The following is a 14,727-nucleotide window of genomic DNA, read 5'->3' as shown; positions in this document are numbered from 1 at the left end:
GGAAGCTCAAGGGTCACTCACTCCAGGAGCCGTGGCCACCACTCTGTACGGGAACACGAACAGGTCCAAACCCACGAGCTGAAAGATGTTCTTGAAGAGACCAATGATCTGAAGAGCGAGCATGTCCTGATACAAGAGAAACAAAATCAATCAATCTATTTGTTTGGGTGAATTTCATGAAAACCCATTTAGGTCACATTTTATCCCAAAATGCATTTGATATGCTTTTAACTAACAGTGCATTCATAGTATACATCATGACAATTACCAGTAAATATATTCTCAATTGTAATTTGTCCAAATGTTTTACTTTTACTTGTAATATATAGAAACATATACACACTACCATTCGAAGGTTTGGTGTCGGAACGTTTTTTTTTATGTTTTTGAAAGAAGTATTTTATGCTCACCAAGGCTGCATTTATTTAATCAAAATTTGTAATGTTGTAATATTGTGGATTTTTTTAAATATATTGATATATTTAAAAATGTAATTTATTCCTGTGATAAAAGCTGAATTTTCAGCATCAGTCTTCAGTGTCACATGATCCTTCAGAAATCACTCTAATATGATGCTCAAGAAACATTTATTATAATTATTATCAATGTTGAAAAAAGTTGTGCTGCATGATGAATAGTAATTTAAAAAGAACATCATTAATTTCAAATATAAATCTTTTGTAACATTATAAATGTTTTTACTGTCACTTTTTGTTGCATCATTCCTGAATAAAAGTATTAATTGCATTTTAAAAAAACATACTGACCCCCAAACTTTTAAAATGGTAGTGTATATATATAAAATAGTTATTATTATTTAATATTTTATAAATTATACATTTACTTTTTTTTTTCATCATTACAGTAATTGCGGGGTTTTTTCTGCAATACACTAATGATATTTTTAGGGGAAAATGTAAACCATCATTCGTGAGATTCACTCATTTACATTTAAATGTGTCCCAAAAAATAACTGATGCATGCTTCCCATGATACTGACCTGTCTGCAATCATCGCCCACTTTAAAGATGGCCGCCTGCCAGCAGACCTTTTGAGCCATCTCTGAACCCTCTTCCCCTTCATCTGGAGAGTCTGATGGGCAGCGCAGACCTGCAGACAGACAATGGGCCGCTCAGGAGGATGATGCAGAAACTGCATGTACATTACCATCACTGCATGTGTGACTCACCCTCTTTTTCAAGCTCGCTAACTCCACACCTCTTAACTTTGAATTTTGCCAGATAAGGGGCTTTGGCAGCACTGTAAAAACAAGCTAATGTTAACGACCTCATAAATCACATGTGCAATGTAAACACATGTTGTCAATACTGCAGATAGCATGTGAACAAAAGAACCAGTGTACATGGTGAGCTGGGATACCTCTGCATAGGTGTTCCTGACTTGTAGTCGATATCGAGGACGATGGCTTCTGGATTGCTTGGCAAATAGCATCCTGATAACAGTGTTAGCAGAGTTATGAACAGATCAATGAAAAATACCGAAGTAATATAAGAGCAATTAGTCTTATCACAAGTAACTATTCAGATATATTGTCAAATGACCTGGCTGAACTTTGATTTCTGACAGCGCCTTCAGACACGCTCTCTTCCTCTCATCTCCTTTTGGAACAGGCCTGGAAAACAAGAACAGCATTATTTAATTTCTATTCTATTTACACAGTGCATTATTCTTATAGGCATATTTTGCATAAAGAAAAGTATGCCTATTTTAAATTAAGGCCCATTCAACACAAGGACTATAACGATAAAGATATAACTGTAAAACATTTTTTTCTATAACGCTAATGACATGTCGTTGGAATCACTTTCAGAATTATTTTTTCCAGCTGATGAATGATAAAAACATTGACAGCCAATCAGCAATTTAAGTGATATTTCCCAATTCCCACGATACTGATCTGTCTGCAATCATGATTTGCAACAGGCTTGGAAAATAAGAACAGTTTCCAAAAATAAATCGCCGCCTAGCTAGACAACATTTTTAGGCATTATAAGCATCCTATGTAAAAGCTCTTTCAAACAGCAAATTTATAGTATCCTATAACAGGGATACACAATATTTTGGTAGGACTTTATTTTACAGTCCTGTTACATATTATCTACTTATTATAGTAATTGCAATAACTATGTAATAACTAGGCACTAACCCTGAACCTACCCCTAAACCTAACCCTAAGCCATGTAGTTACCTTACATTACCCAGTACTTTGTCAGGTAAGAGCACTGTAAGTACAGGTAAGTGCATGTACTGTAAAATAAAGTGCAACCAATTTTGTATCATCTAAACCTCTTTGAGCAAATTGTAAAATAGTGGTTGTACTTTATTGTACAGTACATGATCTTTCCATGTACTTACAGACTATAGAGTACTTGTCCACAAAAGTACTGGGTAATATAAGGTAACTACATGAGTTAAAGTCAGGGGAAGGTACAGGGTTTGTACCTAGTTATTACCCAGTTATTGTCATTCCTAAATAAGTACATAGCATGTACATGCCAAACAGGTCTGTCAAATAAAGTAAAGTGATGCCAAAATAATAAGTAAAACACTGACTTTAAGTACTCCCTTTGATTTTAAGTTAATATTTTAAGCATTTAACAACACATTTGTATTTTTATGCTTTTCTGTTGACATGCAAACCTTTTTTTAGTGTTTCATTTTAATTGTTTTTATTTTCGAAATTAAAATTATTATTAATTATTAGTTTTTTATCAACTTACAAACTGATTTTAATCTTAAGGCATCATCGTATGCATCCTTTAGGCATAACACAACCCCCATAATGCACTGTGATGAAATCAGTAAATAAATGATAGCAGATGGAGTTGAAAGAAATATAACCATTCTATGTTTTTAATCGGTTCCATCGCAGGCAGTAGTGTGACAGTTCATATGTGGTGAGCGTACTTGATAATGGCAGAGACGTTGGTGATCTTGTTGAAGAAGTCAAACTCGCGCTGGTAGAAGTCTTTAGCGGGGCCCGACAGAGAGTGTGTCATCTCTTCCACCATCTGCTCCAGAAGCTCACCGATGTCCGCTGCACCACAACACAAACCCAGCACTCAATAAATACACATCAACCTGTAAATCTGAGCATGTGTTCACACTTGCAGTTCGGTTCTCTTCGTTCAAAAAACTTAAATTATACATTTAGTCCTGTTTCCTGTGTCATTTTTAACACCGAGCCTAAAGATCCGAAGCCATGCGGTGTGTGGGCGCACATAAAATCTTATTTTTACTAGCTGAGAACTCATTAAGAGTTTAAATAATGTGTAAATGAGTCAAAACAGCAGTTTGAATTCCTCTGTTGCACACAAACAAAGATCTACTGAAAGGAGAAGTGGTCCTGACGCCTGTACTGAACTGTAATGGGCAACGTAGATCATGTGACAAGAGGTATGCTTGAGCATTCTGTCCTTTTTAGGGTTGCAGCTTGTGACAAAGTCCTGTTTTTGGTTCATTTAAATGTATTTGGTTCGTGTTACGTTCATATTTCAGTCAAACTGCATCAGAGTTCGTTTGGAAATGTGGGTCTCGGTCCGCTTGTTTGGTGCGCATCAGGGTTTGGATGGCAGCGTTCACACTTATTCAAATGAACCGCACTAACAGAGCAACTTTTAATTGAACCAAACCAGCAAAGTGTGAACACACCCTTAGACCCTAACATCTTATGTCATTTTAAACCTAATGTGCTACTATAAATATTAAAAATGTATGTATTTTCTGTATGAGTTGCTATGTGAACGAAAAAAATGCCTCCCAGTTTCTGATTGGCTAATGCATGAATCATGCTCAGATGCATTTCATTTTTGAATGGTAGTGTATGTAAATTTGAATTAATCTGCCCAATAACAGCAAGTAACTGGACACATTCAGACTGAACAGTTTACGTACGGTCTTTCTGATGGCCTTCCTCGTCCAGATAGATGTTGGTCTTCATGTTCCATATGAACTGATGAGCGAGGAGCTGGGACTTCTGCGCGGCCCACAGGATGTACTCACGCACATATCCCATCTATCAAAAATGGCAGGTAAGATGTTAATAACAGCCCAGGGGTGAATGAAATGACTGCTTTTGTTAACAAAAGGCAGAGGTAGCTCAGGAAAGGTCACAGTTCACTCTTTCTCACCTTGTCATAGCGCAGCGCTTGAACGATTTGAGGAATGTAAAACAAAATGGCGTCCTGTAAGAGAAACGCAAGAACATAACAATTTCAATCTGTTCCTCACACAAGAAATAAAGTGACATAAGGACCAATTTTATGACACGTTTGTGGTGTTTAAACATGAACACCCTTTAAAACATCTCATTTTGTGCTCCACAGAAGACAGTCAGTCATACGGGTTTGGAAAGACAAGTGTGTCTCATTTTTACAATGATCAAAGGGCTATATATACACATCAATGGAAACTGTAGCTAAAGCACAGCTATCAAATCACTGATATTGATAGAGAGCAAAAAAATTGCTGAGCATAATAACTAGGGTCACTTTGTTTATTAGTTCAGGTTGTTTTATGTGATATATCGAACACTTTCTTTGTCATCCAAACCCAGTTGAGCTAATTGTAAAATACTAAAACACTTTTGATCAGTTGAATGCATTCATGCTGAATAAAAGTATTAATTTATAATAATAATGATAATACAACAATTTAAAAGCTGTGATTGCTACTGGAAAAGTTATGGGAATTAATATTAAAAATATTAAATGAATAAAAATCAAGTAATTTTTTTTAATGAATATAATTTTTCTAGTTATGTGAAACTCATATAATCAAACTCGTATAATCAACTAAAATATTGTATTAGATATAAACTTTTATTTGTGAGTTTAAAAACCCTGTAATCACAAATCACTAGAAAAGTCAAGAAAATGAATTAGGGAAAAATATATATACCGTATATTATTTACAATTGTATAATATTTACTTAAATATTTAAATAAAAATATTATTATATTAATATTATATTATTAAATTAAACTAATTTAAATGCCACTCATAGTTTACGTAAATAAAATACGAGCAGCTTTGTCATAACAGCAGAAGACCAGAAATATCTTCAATATTGCATTTGACAATTGAGTCAGAGAGGTTGAGAACCATTGCTCTAGCGCCGCCCTGCTGGTACCTACAGGAGGGAAGGAGCGAAGGACTTTGACTCCATACTGAGCGGTGAGCGGATGAGGAGGGTACATGCTGGAGAAGTACGAGAGGCCGGTGGGAGGATCCGCAGGAGCCCAGCACAGAATATGGCTCAGTTCTGGAGAATCGGCATCAATGGTGTGCCATGTCACCAGGAACTATGGGAAAAACACATGCCACATTGAGAGTGATTTTTACCACACTGGCAGTTTATGTCCGGTGGTGGCAGAATGGCAGCTCTAACCTTCACTGCCTCCGGCACATCGCTAACAGCACCAGGATCCAGTCGAACCAGACGGGTCACTTCAGCCACGATGGCGTCTGCGTTTTTGAACCTACAAAAGCAAGAAAAGAGGTCATACGTTGACATCAAAACATGAGCACTGTAATAAAACCGTCTAGGCAGCATCCTGAACTGAAAAGAAACCTCATTTTGCTAATCAAATGACGCAACACAAAAATGCATTAGTAAAAAGTTTAAAACACAAATAATATGGTCCATTTTTAATTAGGCGACGCAGAGCTATTTTAAGCAACAATTATCAGTATTGAATGAATTATGTACATACAAGTGTATATGAATATACATTCATTTAAAATTACACTGACAGATTGCATTCTCCACAAATTATATACATTCCTGAAAAACTCTTTTGAGTTTACATTTGTAATTCTCAATATTCTTTAATTGATGATTCTCATTCGATTTTCAATAACAATCATATTGCAAATCTTTAAAATCATTCCAGATTTTATTTGGCAATTTATACGCAAAAGTTTCTTTATGTGTAAAAGTGTGAGGGCACTTTTTAATAATATAATATAATATAATATATAATATATAATATAATATAATATAATATAATATAATATAATATAATATAATATAATATAATATAATATAATATAATATAATATAATATAATATAATATAGTTCTGGAACAATGTGCATTACTGTCATTAAAAATAGGTTTCATTAATTCTGCCATTTAAAATATTTTTTTCCATCTGAATTGGACAGTACATTCTGGGATCATATTTTGCTCAAAGGATGCATGCCTGAAACATTGCTACAGTTGGTCAAAATGAGATGAAAGTGAAGATCAACACCAAGATGCCTTAAACGCTCACTAGAGTTTGGGACAGAGCTAATAGTGTACCTGGCTGGAAGCTGCATGGCCAGGTACGGAGCGATACTCCAGGCCAAATTAACATTGTCCTTCCATTGTTTCTCACTCAGGTTGATGTATTTGGATCTCCAGTTAGAGATGCTGGTTTCTACCGACTGCTCGGTGGCGATGGCCAGCTCCTGTGTTGATAGCGGGTTGTACCATGTGGTCAGTCGCTCGATCTCACTGGCCTGTTGAGAAAGCAGAGGCGCTCAAGATTTGTTTATCAGGAACTGAGGCTAAAATCAGGCTGGGGAAAAGGCGTCTCATACCAGTAAGGCCAACAGTAGCGTCCTGCGTTTCATGTAGTACTTGTGCAACTGGGTGCCTCTGTTGCTCTTTTTAGACAAGCCTATAGTGTACGGAAACAACAGAAGACATAGTACCAGATCTGAATAAAAGCCTAAACTCAATCATGTTCATCATATAAAGCGATTGTGTCTCTTCAGAAGATTTGGACTAAATATGGGTTAGTTTTACGATCTCTTTATTAACTTTTTGAAGCGTCAAAGTAGTTGCTTAGCTGTCAATGGAAGGACAGAAATCCCTCAAATTTCATAAAAAATATCTTCATTTGTGTTCTGAAAATAAATGAAAGTCTTACGGAAACCAAAAGACTCTTTAAAATGCAATGTTCATAATGCATGATGCTAAAAAAATAAAGAGTAATCAGTGAAACAATGGCCACTTGTTTGTTTCCAGTAGCTCAGAAAGCACTTATTGCTCATCTAAGTGTCCTGCTGACTCTTAACAATCAGGGAGATCATAGCATTAGCAGGTAGACATTGGCTAAGCAGATTAAACTATTAAAACGAATCTGGATGAGCGATACCTGATTTCTTAGAGGTGGTGGACATCCCGCTGGACAGGGGGTAGGTGTTAATCCAGCCCTGAGCGCTCTGCTGCCGGGAACCCATAGCCATGTCCATGTTATTCCTGGGGTCAGTGGCGTTCATCACCGACAAACTGTTCAGGGACGGATCCTGGTTGTCTGTGAAAGGAAACGTCGTCAAGCCAAGGACTTTGGAGAATTTGATTCTCCTTTCTGGTGCCAAACACCTAAACTATTAAGGGTGAATCTCATGAAGAGCATGTGCACATCATATTTCTCACTAAAATCACAAGAAAAAAAAAGTTATTATATTTAGCATAAAGAAAATGAGGCCAATTTATTTATCATTCATATTTGTATTGCATTGTGACATTATTTTTTGAAACATTTAAGCACATTTTCCCAAATTCTCATTACTTTCAATGATGAATCTCATTAGATTTTCATTTACATATTGCAATGACAATCATTTCAGATTTTATTTGGACTCGATTTAAACGATTTTACACATTTTTCAAATACTTTTTAAATACATATTTTAAGCAATTTCTTTGTGTAAAAAATGTTTGTTTTTTTACACATTTTTACGGAAAAATTAGTGTATAATATAATATAATATAATAATATAATATTTTGGTGCTAGTTTTGTTTTGGGAGAATGTGCATAATTGTCAAAAAAGAAATTTCACTGCAAAAATGGCCCTAAAATGGATTTCATATTTATTTCTTCTGATTTAGATGTGAAATATGACCTAGATATGTTCTTGACAGGTTCTGTGAAATTCACCCTTTAAGTGATTTGTAAATTAAACTAATTATTTTACCCCATTTCAACTTTCTTTCCCTTTTACTATTTGGTTGTTCCATCATTCCAGCACTTTTTCTCCTCTCCTATTTCCATTTTCTTTAATGAATTATTAACAACACAGCATTTCGAGGAAGTGAAGCCTGCAAATTATACATTCGACGAGTAAATACCAAGCGAAGCAGCTGATTTGTGGTGATGTCTGGCGATGTAGCACATCACACGATGGAGAGGCTTTAAGGGACGAATGAAGTCTCAATTAGTTCTCTGGTATTGAAATGATCATGCATTTTACATGAAAGCGCTAATGTTCTGATGAGATCATGTTTTCTACGATGGATAGAGAAGGGTGGTGGCGGTAAGGGAGTGGGGAGAGGGGGGGGGGTGTAGACGGGATGGATGCATTTGTCAATTTGCGCTTAGCAAACAAATTGATAAATTTGGACGTCTGGATGATTGCCGTGCATTTTTAGTATTGGTTTCAAATTTGCAGCCATGCAAATTCGAACCTCATAAACAAGCTCCTGCTGCACTGTAGTTGCACAGTTGTAGCAAGAGAGGCTTACTTAATATCGATAGCGGAGAAGTGCTGGAAACGATAAGCGATCCGAAAATCCCAGCAGATAGGGAGCTTTGAGGGGGATTGGAGCCAAGCTCACCAGGTGGCACGAGCTGACTAGCAGTTAGGTACTTCTTATCGGAGAGGATGTTGGCGTAGAAGCGGATCATTATGCTGATGTCCTCGCGCAGACGTTTGTCTCCCTGCGTGGGGAACTTCGATGCGACGCTGAAAAAAAAAAAAGATACATATAATTAAGATTCAATTAATTTACTAAAGAAGGACACAAGCAGACAAATACATAAATTAGCTTAACAGAGCGCTAACTTTTCCAGCAGCTCTGGTTCTGGAAGTATTTTCCCCATTTTCTCAACAAGCATTTATCATATCAAAAACTCCAATATTTTCTTTCCAGTACCTGAAATAATCAAAGGCGGTGGAGTAAATCTTTTCCCGCAGGACGTTACGGATGGTGGAGTTGGTCACTACGTCAGAATGCAGGAGGGCGAGACCGAGCGTCAGCAGCCTAAGTGCAGAGAAATGTTGTTAAAAAATGTTTTCTTGGTGTCAACTACAACAAAAAAGAAAAGTGTAAATGTAATGAACTACACTGAAAAAAAACTTATTGATGAAAACTTATATGAATACTTCTTTTTTTATTGGGGTTCTGAGAACTTCATCTTTGATCTAAAGTTTGACCGCCAAATAAATTCAGTTGTTAAAACTTGTTTTTATCAACTTTGTTTACTAGCAAAAGTTAAGCCGTTTGTTTCCTTTAAAGACCTTGAGAAATTAATTCACGTTTTTATTTCATCAAGGCTAGATTATTGCAACTCATTATATTTAGGAATCAATCAGCATACATTAGCTCGCTTGCAGTATGTACAGAATGCTACGGCACGCTTTTTGTGCGGCATAAAAAAAAAGGGAGCACATTACCCCTATTCTCCGCTCATTACATTGGCTACCAGTGCGGTTCAGAGTAGAATTCAAAGTACTTCTATTAGTCTATAAATCTTTAAATAACTTAGCACCAACTTATCTCTCTGAAATTATTACCGAATATAAACCGGCAAGATCACTCCGATCAAATAATCAGGCTCTGCTATCTAGCCCAAAATCGAGGCTCAAGTGTAGGGGAGACCGAGCTTTTCCCGTCGCTGCTCCAAGGCTTTGGAATACTTTACCTATTAGTTTAAGACAAGCTCAATCCCTGTTTACTTTTAAATCCAGACTTAAAACTTTTTTATTTTCAAAAGCCTTCGACAAATGTTTGTGATTCTATGTGCTTTTAAATTATTAAATTTTTTTGTGTGTTTCTGATGTTGTATACTTAAGTGAATTTTATGTGATTCAATGGTATGAAGATTATATGTGGAAAGCACATTGGTCAACAACTGTTGTTTTTAATTGTGCTATACAAATAAATTGTCATTGTCATTGTCATTAAAATCACAGGTTAAAATGTAAACTTATATATAAAGCTCAATATATAATATATTGTATATATAGTATACTTTTATTGCATACATACAGTACACTCACATAAAGTAATATAGCAAATTTCAACTTGATTTTTTTATTGGTCACTATGTCAGAAGGAGGGCAAGTTCGAGCATCAATCGACTGAATGTTTTACTACAAACTACCAAAAAAAAAAAAAACGGGTGTAAATGTAATGAAATACAATGAAAAAAAAAAATGGTGTAGGATTTCTGTACTTTGAATTTTCAGTCAGAAATCGACAAATAATGACAAAGAAAAGGCAAGTAACACACTGAATTAAACCAAGTAGGAAGACTCAAGTACTATTTAAGTAAAACATACTCCAATCATTTTTATTTAAATAAAAGTATAGTCTTCTTGCTAACCTGAAGCGAGGTCCAATGGCCGCCACATGGCGGTTCAAGCTGCTTTTTGGGCCACCAACATTGAGAGAGATAGACCTCTGCAAAAGACTGCCGAAAATCTCCACCTGATCCGCACTGCTGTACTTGGCGATCTCAAAGCGCTGGACCAGAAACTATACAAATAGGAAAAAAGACAATTAACTTGATGAAATAAATGCTATTTATGCCTTTATGCTTCCACTTTTTTAAACCCATCCCTGTTATAGCTTGTATGTACTATTCTGGACAATTTATGCTAGCCCTTCATATCTTATTGCCTCCTTAAAGTTGCCCTATCATGCTTTTTCGAATATGACCTTTCATGCAGTGTGCAATATAGCTGTTTGTAAATGTAAAAGGTCTGCAAAGTGCAAGACAAATAAAGTTAAAGAACCGGAGCACACAACGTTTTAAATGATTTTTATTAGTGCAAAACGACTAACGTTTCGACGCCCATGCGTCTTCTTCAGAGTCGCTCTGAACATTAGTCGTTTTGCACTAATAAAAATTATTTAAAACGTTGTGTGTTCCGGTTCTGCTCCTTGGTCCTAGCTAGACCTCGGGTCTCCTTGGTACATTTAAATGTAAATAAAATGTTTGTCATTTTGGGAAACAACAAAAAAAAAAATCAATCAACAAATTAAACAGAGCAAACTGTTTGCTCAGAGCAATTTTGTAGCAAAATGAAGTAAAAAGTTTACTGATGTAATTACACAACGGTCCTAGTTTAAGACCGACCCCATCACAATAGAGGAGAGTGAGATTTCCTCGCAAGGATTCTTCAAGCTATTTCTGGTGTGTATCATAAGAAGCTTTTGGGTGGGGTAAATCTACAGCTGTGGAAATGCCTGTAAGCTTGGACGGATAAACAAGGTAACAGTAACCTCAATCCAGATGTAGTGTGGCGAGACGTCGGGCGGGCAGGGGATGGGTTGGCTTTCCTCTGAGGCCGCCAGGGGATCCGCCTCCACCTGGGCGTCAGAGAACAGCCCCATCTTCAGCTCGACGGTCATCTGCCATGCACCAGCCATCTCCCGCATGAACTGAACACAGAATGCAGGGAAGACTTGGCAAAAAGCATTTTGTAATATAACATTTTGTAAGCTAAAATATGCACATAATATGGAACTATCTTCATCTAATATAACAGCAGTGATTTATAATTTTTTTATTGGACTTGGTATTGATATAATGAAATATTGGACAATGCTGCGTATACATGCGTGTCTTACCGGGACTTCAACACCTGTCCTTCCAGCCAGGAGCCATTCCCAGCAGGCTACAGCCGTTTCCATGCCGTTCTCCGTAAACATCTTTAATGGAGACCAGCACAGTTGATGCAGAAGCTGAGGGTCCCATTCTACACAATAAATACAACAATCAATACTCTATTTACTTTCTTAAAAGGGGTCCTATTATGCTTTTTACATGTTCAACTTTCTTTAGTGTGTAATGTTCCATGAAAAAGGCCTGCAAAGATACGAAGCACAAAGTCACTATTCTCTATATCAGTGTTTCTGAACTCCTGAAACGCCTCCATTGCAGTCTTGAGTTTCTTCCGGGAACGAACACGTCACAATATTCCTCATTTAAATAATTAATACGCAGAATAAAGGGGCGGGGCCTGGTTGAGTTAGTTAGTAGTGTGTTAAACATAATTGGTTATGGTAAGGAGTTTTTTTTTAGTAACACGCTCGAAACGCTTGACCAATCACAACACAATGTTCCAGCCGACCAATCAGAACACATTTTGCTTTTCAGAAGGAGGGGCTTCATAGAGACAGGAACTAAACAGAGCGTTACTGACAGACTGGGAAGAGAGGAGCCGCAACAATGGAGAATATGGGGAAAATTATGTTTTTTTCAACATTCAAGCATGAAAACTTATTCTAATAGACCCCAAAAAACTAAATCAGGACTTGTGAAATTTAACACAGTTTGTAGTATACTATAACAGTTAATTATGAAATGTACATTTTTGTTGTTATTGAAGATATACTGTTGGCGTATAGCTTGCAATGAAGTGACATGCCTTTGGAGCTGATCAACAGCGCAGCCATTTTGAACATGGCTTCAGTGAAGGCTTCAGGCTGGCCTCCGTCCAGAGCTTCATTCATCTGACGGATCATCAGCTTATTCAGGTCCGACGTGCTCCGTGTGGCCTCTGAGAAATGGATCATCCCTGCCACCTGCATACGAGACATGTGAGGAGTTAAGACTCTGATGCTTCTTTCATAAAATACCCAACAGCCTCTGCTTTATTATTTAGCACTACCTCTCCAGCATAGCGGTTTCTAAGGTTAAGGGAGGCCATGAAGTTAGAGTAGTCTTTCTTCACGCATGTTGGTCTCTCTGTGAGCTGAGTGGTCTGAAATGAGAGAAAACATACTTTCTGGTTATATAATCACTGAGGAACTATTTCATATCTCTTTAGCATGAACTAAAACACAACACAAGTCGTTCATCTTACACCCAGACTGGTGCTCTGGCGATTGTATCCGGCAAAGTGCAGGATACTCTCAGTGGCCATCGCCAGACCCGTGTGCTGAGACAGACCCGACACCCAGTTCTGATGCTTATTCAGGTATTCCTGTGGACAATACATAAATGATGTTACAAATCATTGCAGAGGATGATACTGTTGAAGTCAAATCTCTAATGTTGTTTTTTTTAATGGGAATCCAAACCTGTAGGTGAGATTTGGTGACCGATGGCGCCCATTTCATGGCCTCTTTAAGGATTTCTCCACAGCGGGCAGCGAAGTCTTTCACTATGCTCTACACGTGACATATGACATCCCAAATGTATCACTAACACATATGCAATAGCATGCTTTTTCATAAAAAGCCAAATTTCTATGCTTTTATGAGCACGTTTTTTTTAAGTAACAAAAAAAATCAAAGCAGATTTACATTTATTAATTATAAATGAATAAATAAATGTAAATATCACATAAATAAATATTGTTACAAGTACAGTACCGGTCAAACGTTTTGGAAACATGACTATTTTTAATGTTTTTGAAAGTCTCTCATGGTCATCAAGCCTGCATTTTTTTAATCAAAAATACAGAAAAAAACAGTAATATTGTGAAATATTACAATCTAAAATAATGTTTAACTATTTTAATTTGGAAACAGTTATGCTGCTTAATATTACTGTTTTTTCTGTATTATTGATCAAATAAAAGCAGGCTTGATGAGCATAAGACATCTTTTAAAAACATTAAAAACAGTAATGTTTCCAAACTTTTGAGTGGGAACTGTACATAATCCTGTGATTTAAATAAGTGTAAAATAAATAAATAAGTGAAGTAAACGTACCTCTCTGGCCTCGTATGTATCCGGCACTGTGATGCGATACGGGGTGTCCGGTATGTCATAATATGGCTGGTCTTTGTGGATGTCCTGAAGAACAGTTCAAGATTTTAAAATCAATAATGTATCATAAACATCTCCTGTAACAAACCCCCAAATGAGGAAACACATTAACTTGATCTGAGCAAAGGAAGAAGCACATACAGCGCTGAGTGAAAGAGACAGGGTCTGTAATATATCCAGCATGGTCCTCAGGACACGACCGCTCCACAACAAGTGTGGAAAACTAGAAGAAAAACAAAGAGACAAGGTTCCAACGTTCAAGAAATCAACCGAAGACACTTTTCTACTGTTTGTGAGATGACCGATAATCAACCAACCCACATAAAAACACCAACTCTACCAGTTCAAAGTTTAAAATTATTCTTAATCATATCAAAACAACATCTCAAGAGAATACGGTTTAATATATTCTGGAATCATTTTCTGTGATTGTAATGGAAAAGCACCCACGTCTCAGCGAGTCCTGACAGATATTTGTCAGCCACTCTTCGGATTCTCTTGTGAATGTGGTTGAAGTTGACCAACAGGAACTGAGCATGACTTTCTAACTCCTCCTCATGGGCTTTGGTCTTATCCTAGGGGGAAAAAAAATCTAATATTAGAGGACAACAACGAGTGGTTCATGTCCTTAATTTGAGTCTAGTTAGGAAGAGATGCTAAAGCTGTTCGCGTTAAGCACTTCAATTTTCATTTACCTTGTCAGCCATCATCTGAAGAAAGACATCAAAGACCTTGTCACCCACTGCAATGACACACTGCATCATTCCTGAGAGGAAATAACGAAGACATAATCACATCAAAGCTGTCAAATGAATAGATTTGCTAACTTGAATCTTTAGGCAAGACGCCACAGGTGAATAGCGCAAGTTTTAACTAAAATACACTTCCCCAATTGATCAATCACAGTACATTAAGGCATTTCATTT

The 14,727-nt window shown here is 36.7% G+C and overlaps 1 protein-coding gene across 4 annotated transcripts in view; it reads right to left on the bottom strand.

Moving 5' to 3' along the window:
- The window catches only part of pi4kaa (phosphatidylinositol 4-kinase, catalytic, alpha a), a 38,931-nt gene that overhangs the window by 6,680 nt on the left and 17,524 nt on the right, over positions 1 to 14,727 (bottom strand). For 2 of the 4 annotated variants that reach the window (XM_079599119.1, XM_079599120.1), the window contains exons 24-49: positions 14,497 to 14,567; positions 14,252 to 14,376; positions 13,943 to 14,024; positions 13,745 to 13,828; positions 13,109 to 13,198; positions 12,892 to 13,011; positions 12,697 to 12,789; positions 12,454 to 12,610; positions 11,654 to 11,781; positions 11,306 to 11,464; positions 10,404 to 10,555; positions 8,951 to 9,058; positions 8,540 to 8,760; positions 7,169 to 7,327; positions 6,609 to 6,688; positions 6,328 to 6,527; positions 5,411 to 5,501; positions 5,157 to 5,324; positions 4,152 to 4,205; positions 3,916 to 4,036; positions 2,929 to 3,058; positions 1,563 to 1,633; positions 1,381 to 1,453; positions 1,190 to 1,260; positions 1,001 to 1,110; positions 22 to 126 (exon numbers count right to left, since the gene is read on the bottom strand). In XM_079599119.1, the coding sequence (XP_079455245.1) occupies positions 22 to 126; positions 1,001 to 1,110; positions 1,190 to 1,260; positions 1,381 to 1,453; positions 1,563 to 1,633; positions 2,929 to 3,058; positions 3,916 to 4,036; positions 4,152 to 4,205; positions 5,157 to 5,324; positions 5,411 to 5,501; positions 6,328 to 6,527; positions 6,609 to 6,688; positions 7,169 to 7,327; positions 8,540 to 8,760; positions 8,951 to 9,058; positions 10,404 to 10,555; positions 11,306 to 11,464; positions 11,654 to 11,781; positions 12,454 to 12,610; positions 12,697 to 12,789; positions 12,892 to 13,011; positions 13,109 to 13,198; positions 13,745 to 13,828; positions 13,943 to 14,024; positions 14,252 to 14,376; positions 14,497 to 14,567 (3,023 nt within the window). The remainder of the gene's footprint in view (positions 1 to 21; positions 127 to 1,000; positions 1,111 to 1,189; positions 1,261 to 1,380; positions 1,454 to 1,562; positions 1,634 to 2,928; positions 3,059 to 3,915; positions 4,037 to 4,151; positions 4,206 to 5,156; positions 5,325 to 5,410; positions 5,502 to 6,327; positions 6,528 to 6,608; positions 6,689 to 7,168; positions 7,328 to 8,539; positions 8,761 to 8,950; positions 9,059 to 10,403; positions 10,556 to 11,305; positions 11,465 to 11,653; positions 11,782 to 12,453; positions 12,611 to 12,696; positions 12,790 to 12,891; positions 13,012 to 13,108; positions 13,199 to 13,744; positions 13,829 to 13,942; positions 14,025 to 14,251; positions 14,377 to 14,496; positions 14,568 to 14,727) is intronic. The other 2 variants (XM_079599121.1, XM_079599122.1) reach the window with 1 other exon arrangement.

Source organism: Phoxinus phoxinus, assembly GCF_949152265.1.
Source record: "Phoxinus phoxinus genome assembly, chromosome: 23".
NCBI lineage: Eukaryota > Metazoa > Chordata > Actinopteri > Cypriniformes > Leuciscidae > Phoxinus > Phoxinus phoxinus.
This window is presented reverse-complemented; position numbering and strand designations above follow the sequence as displayed.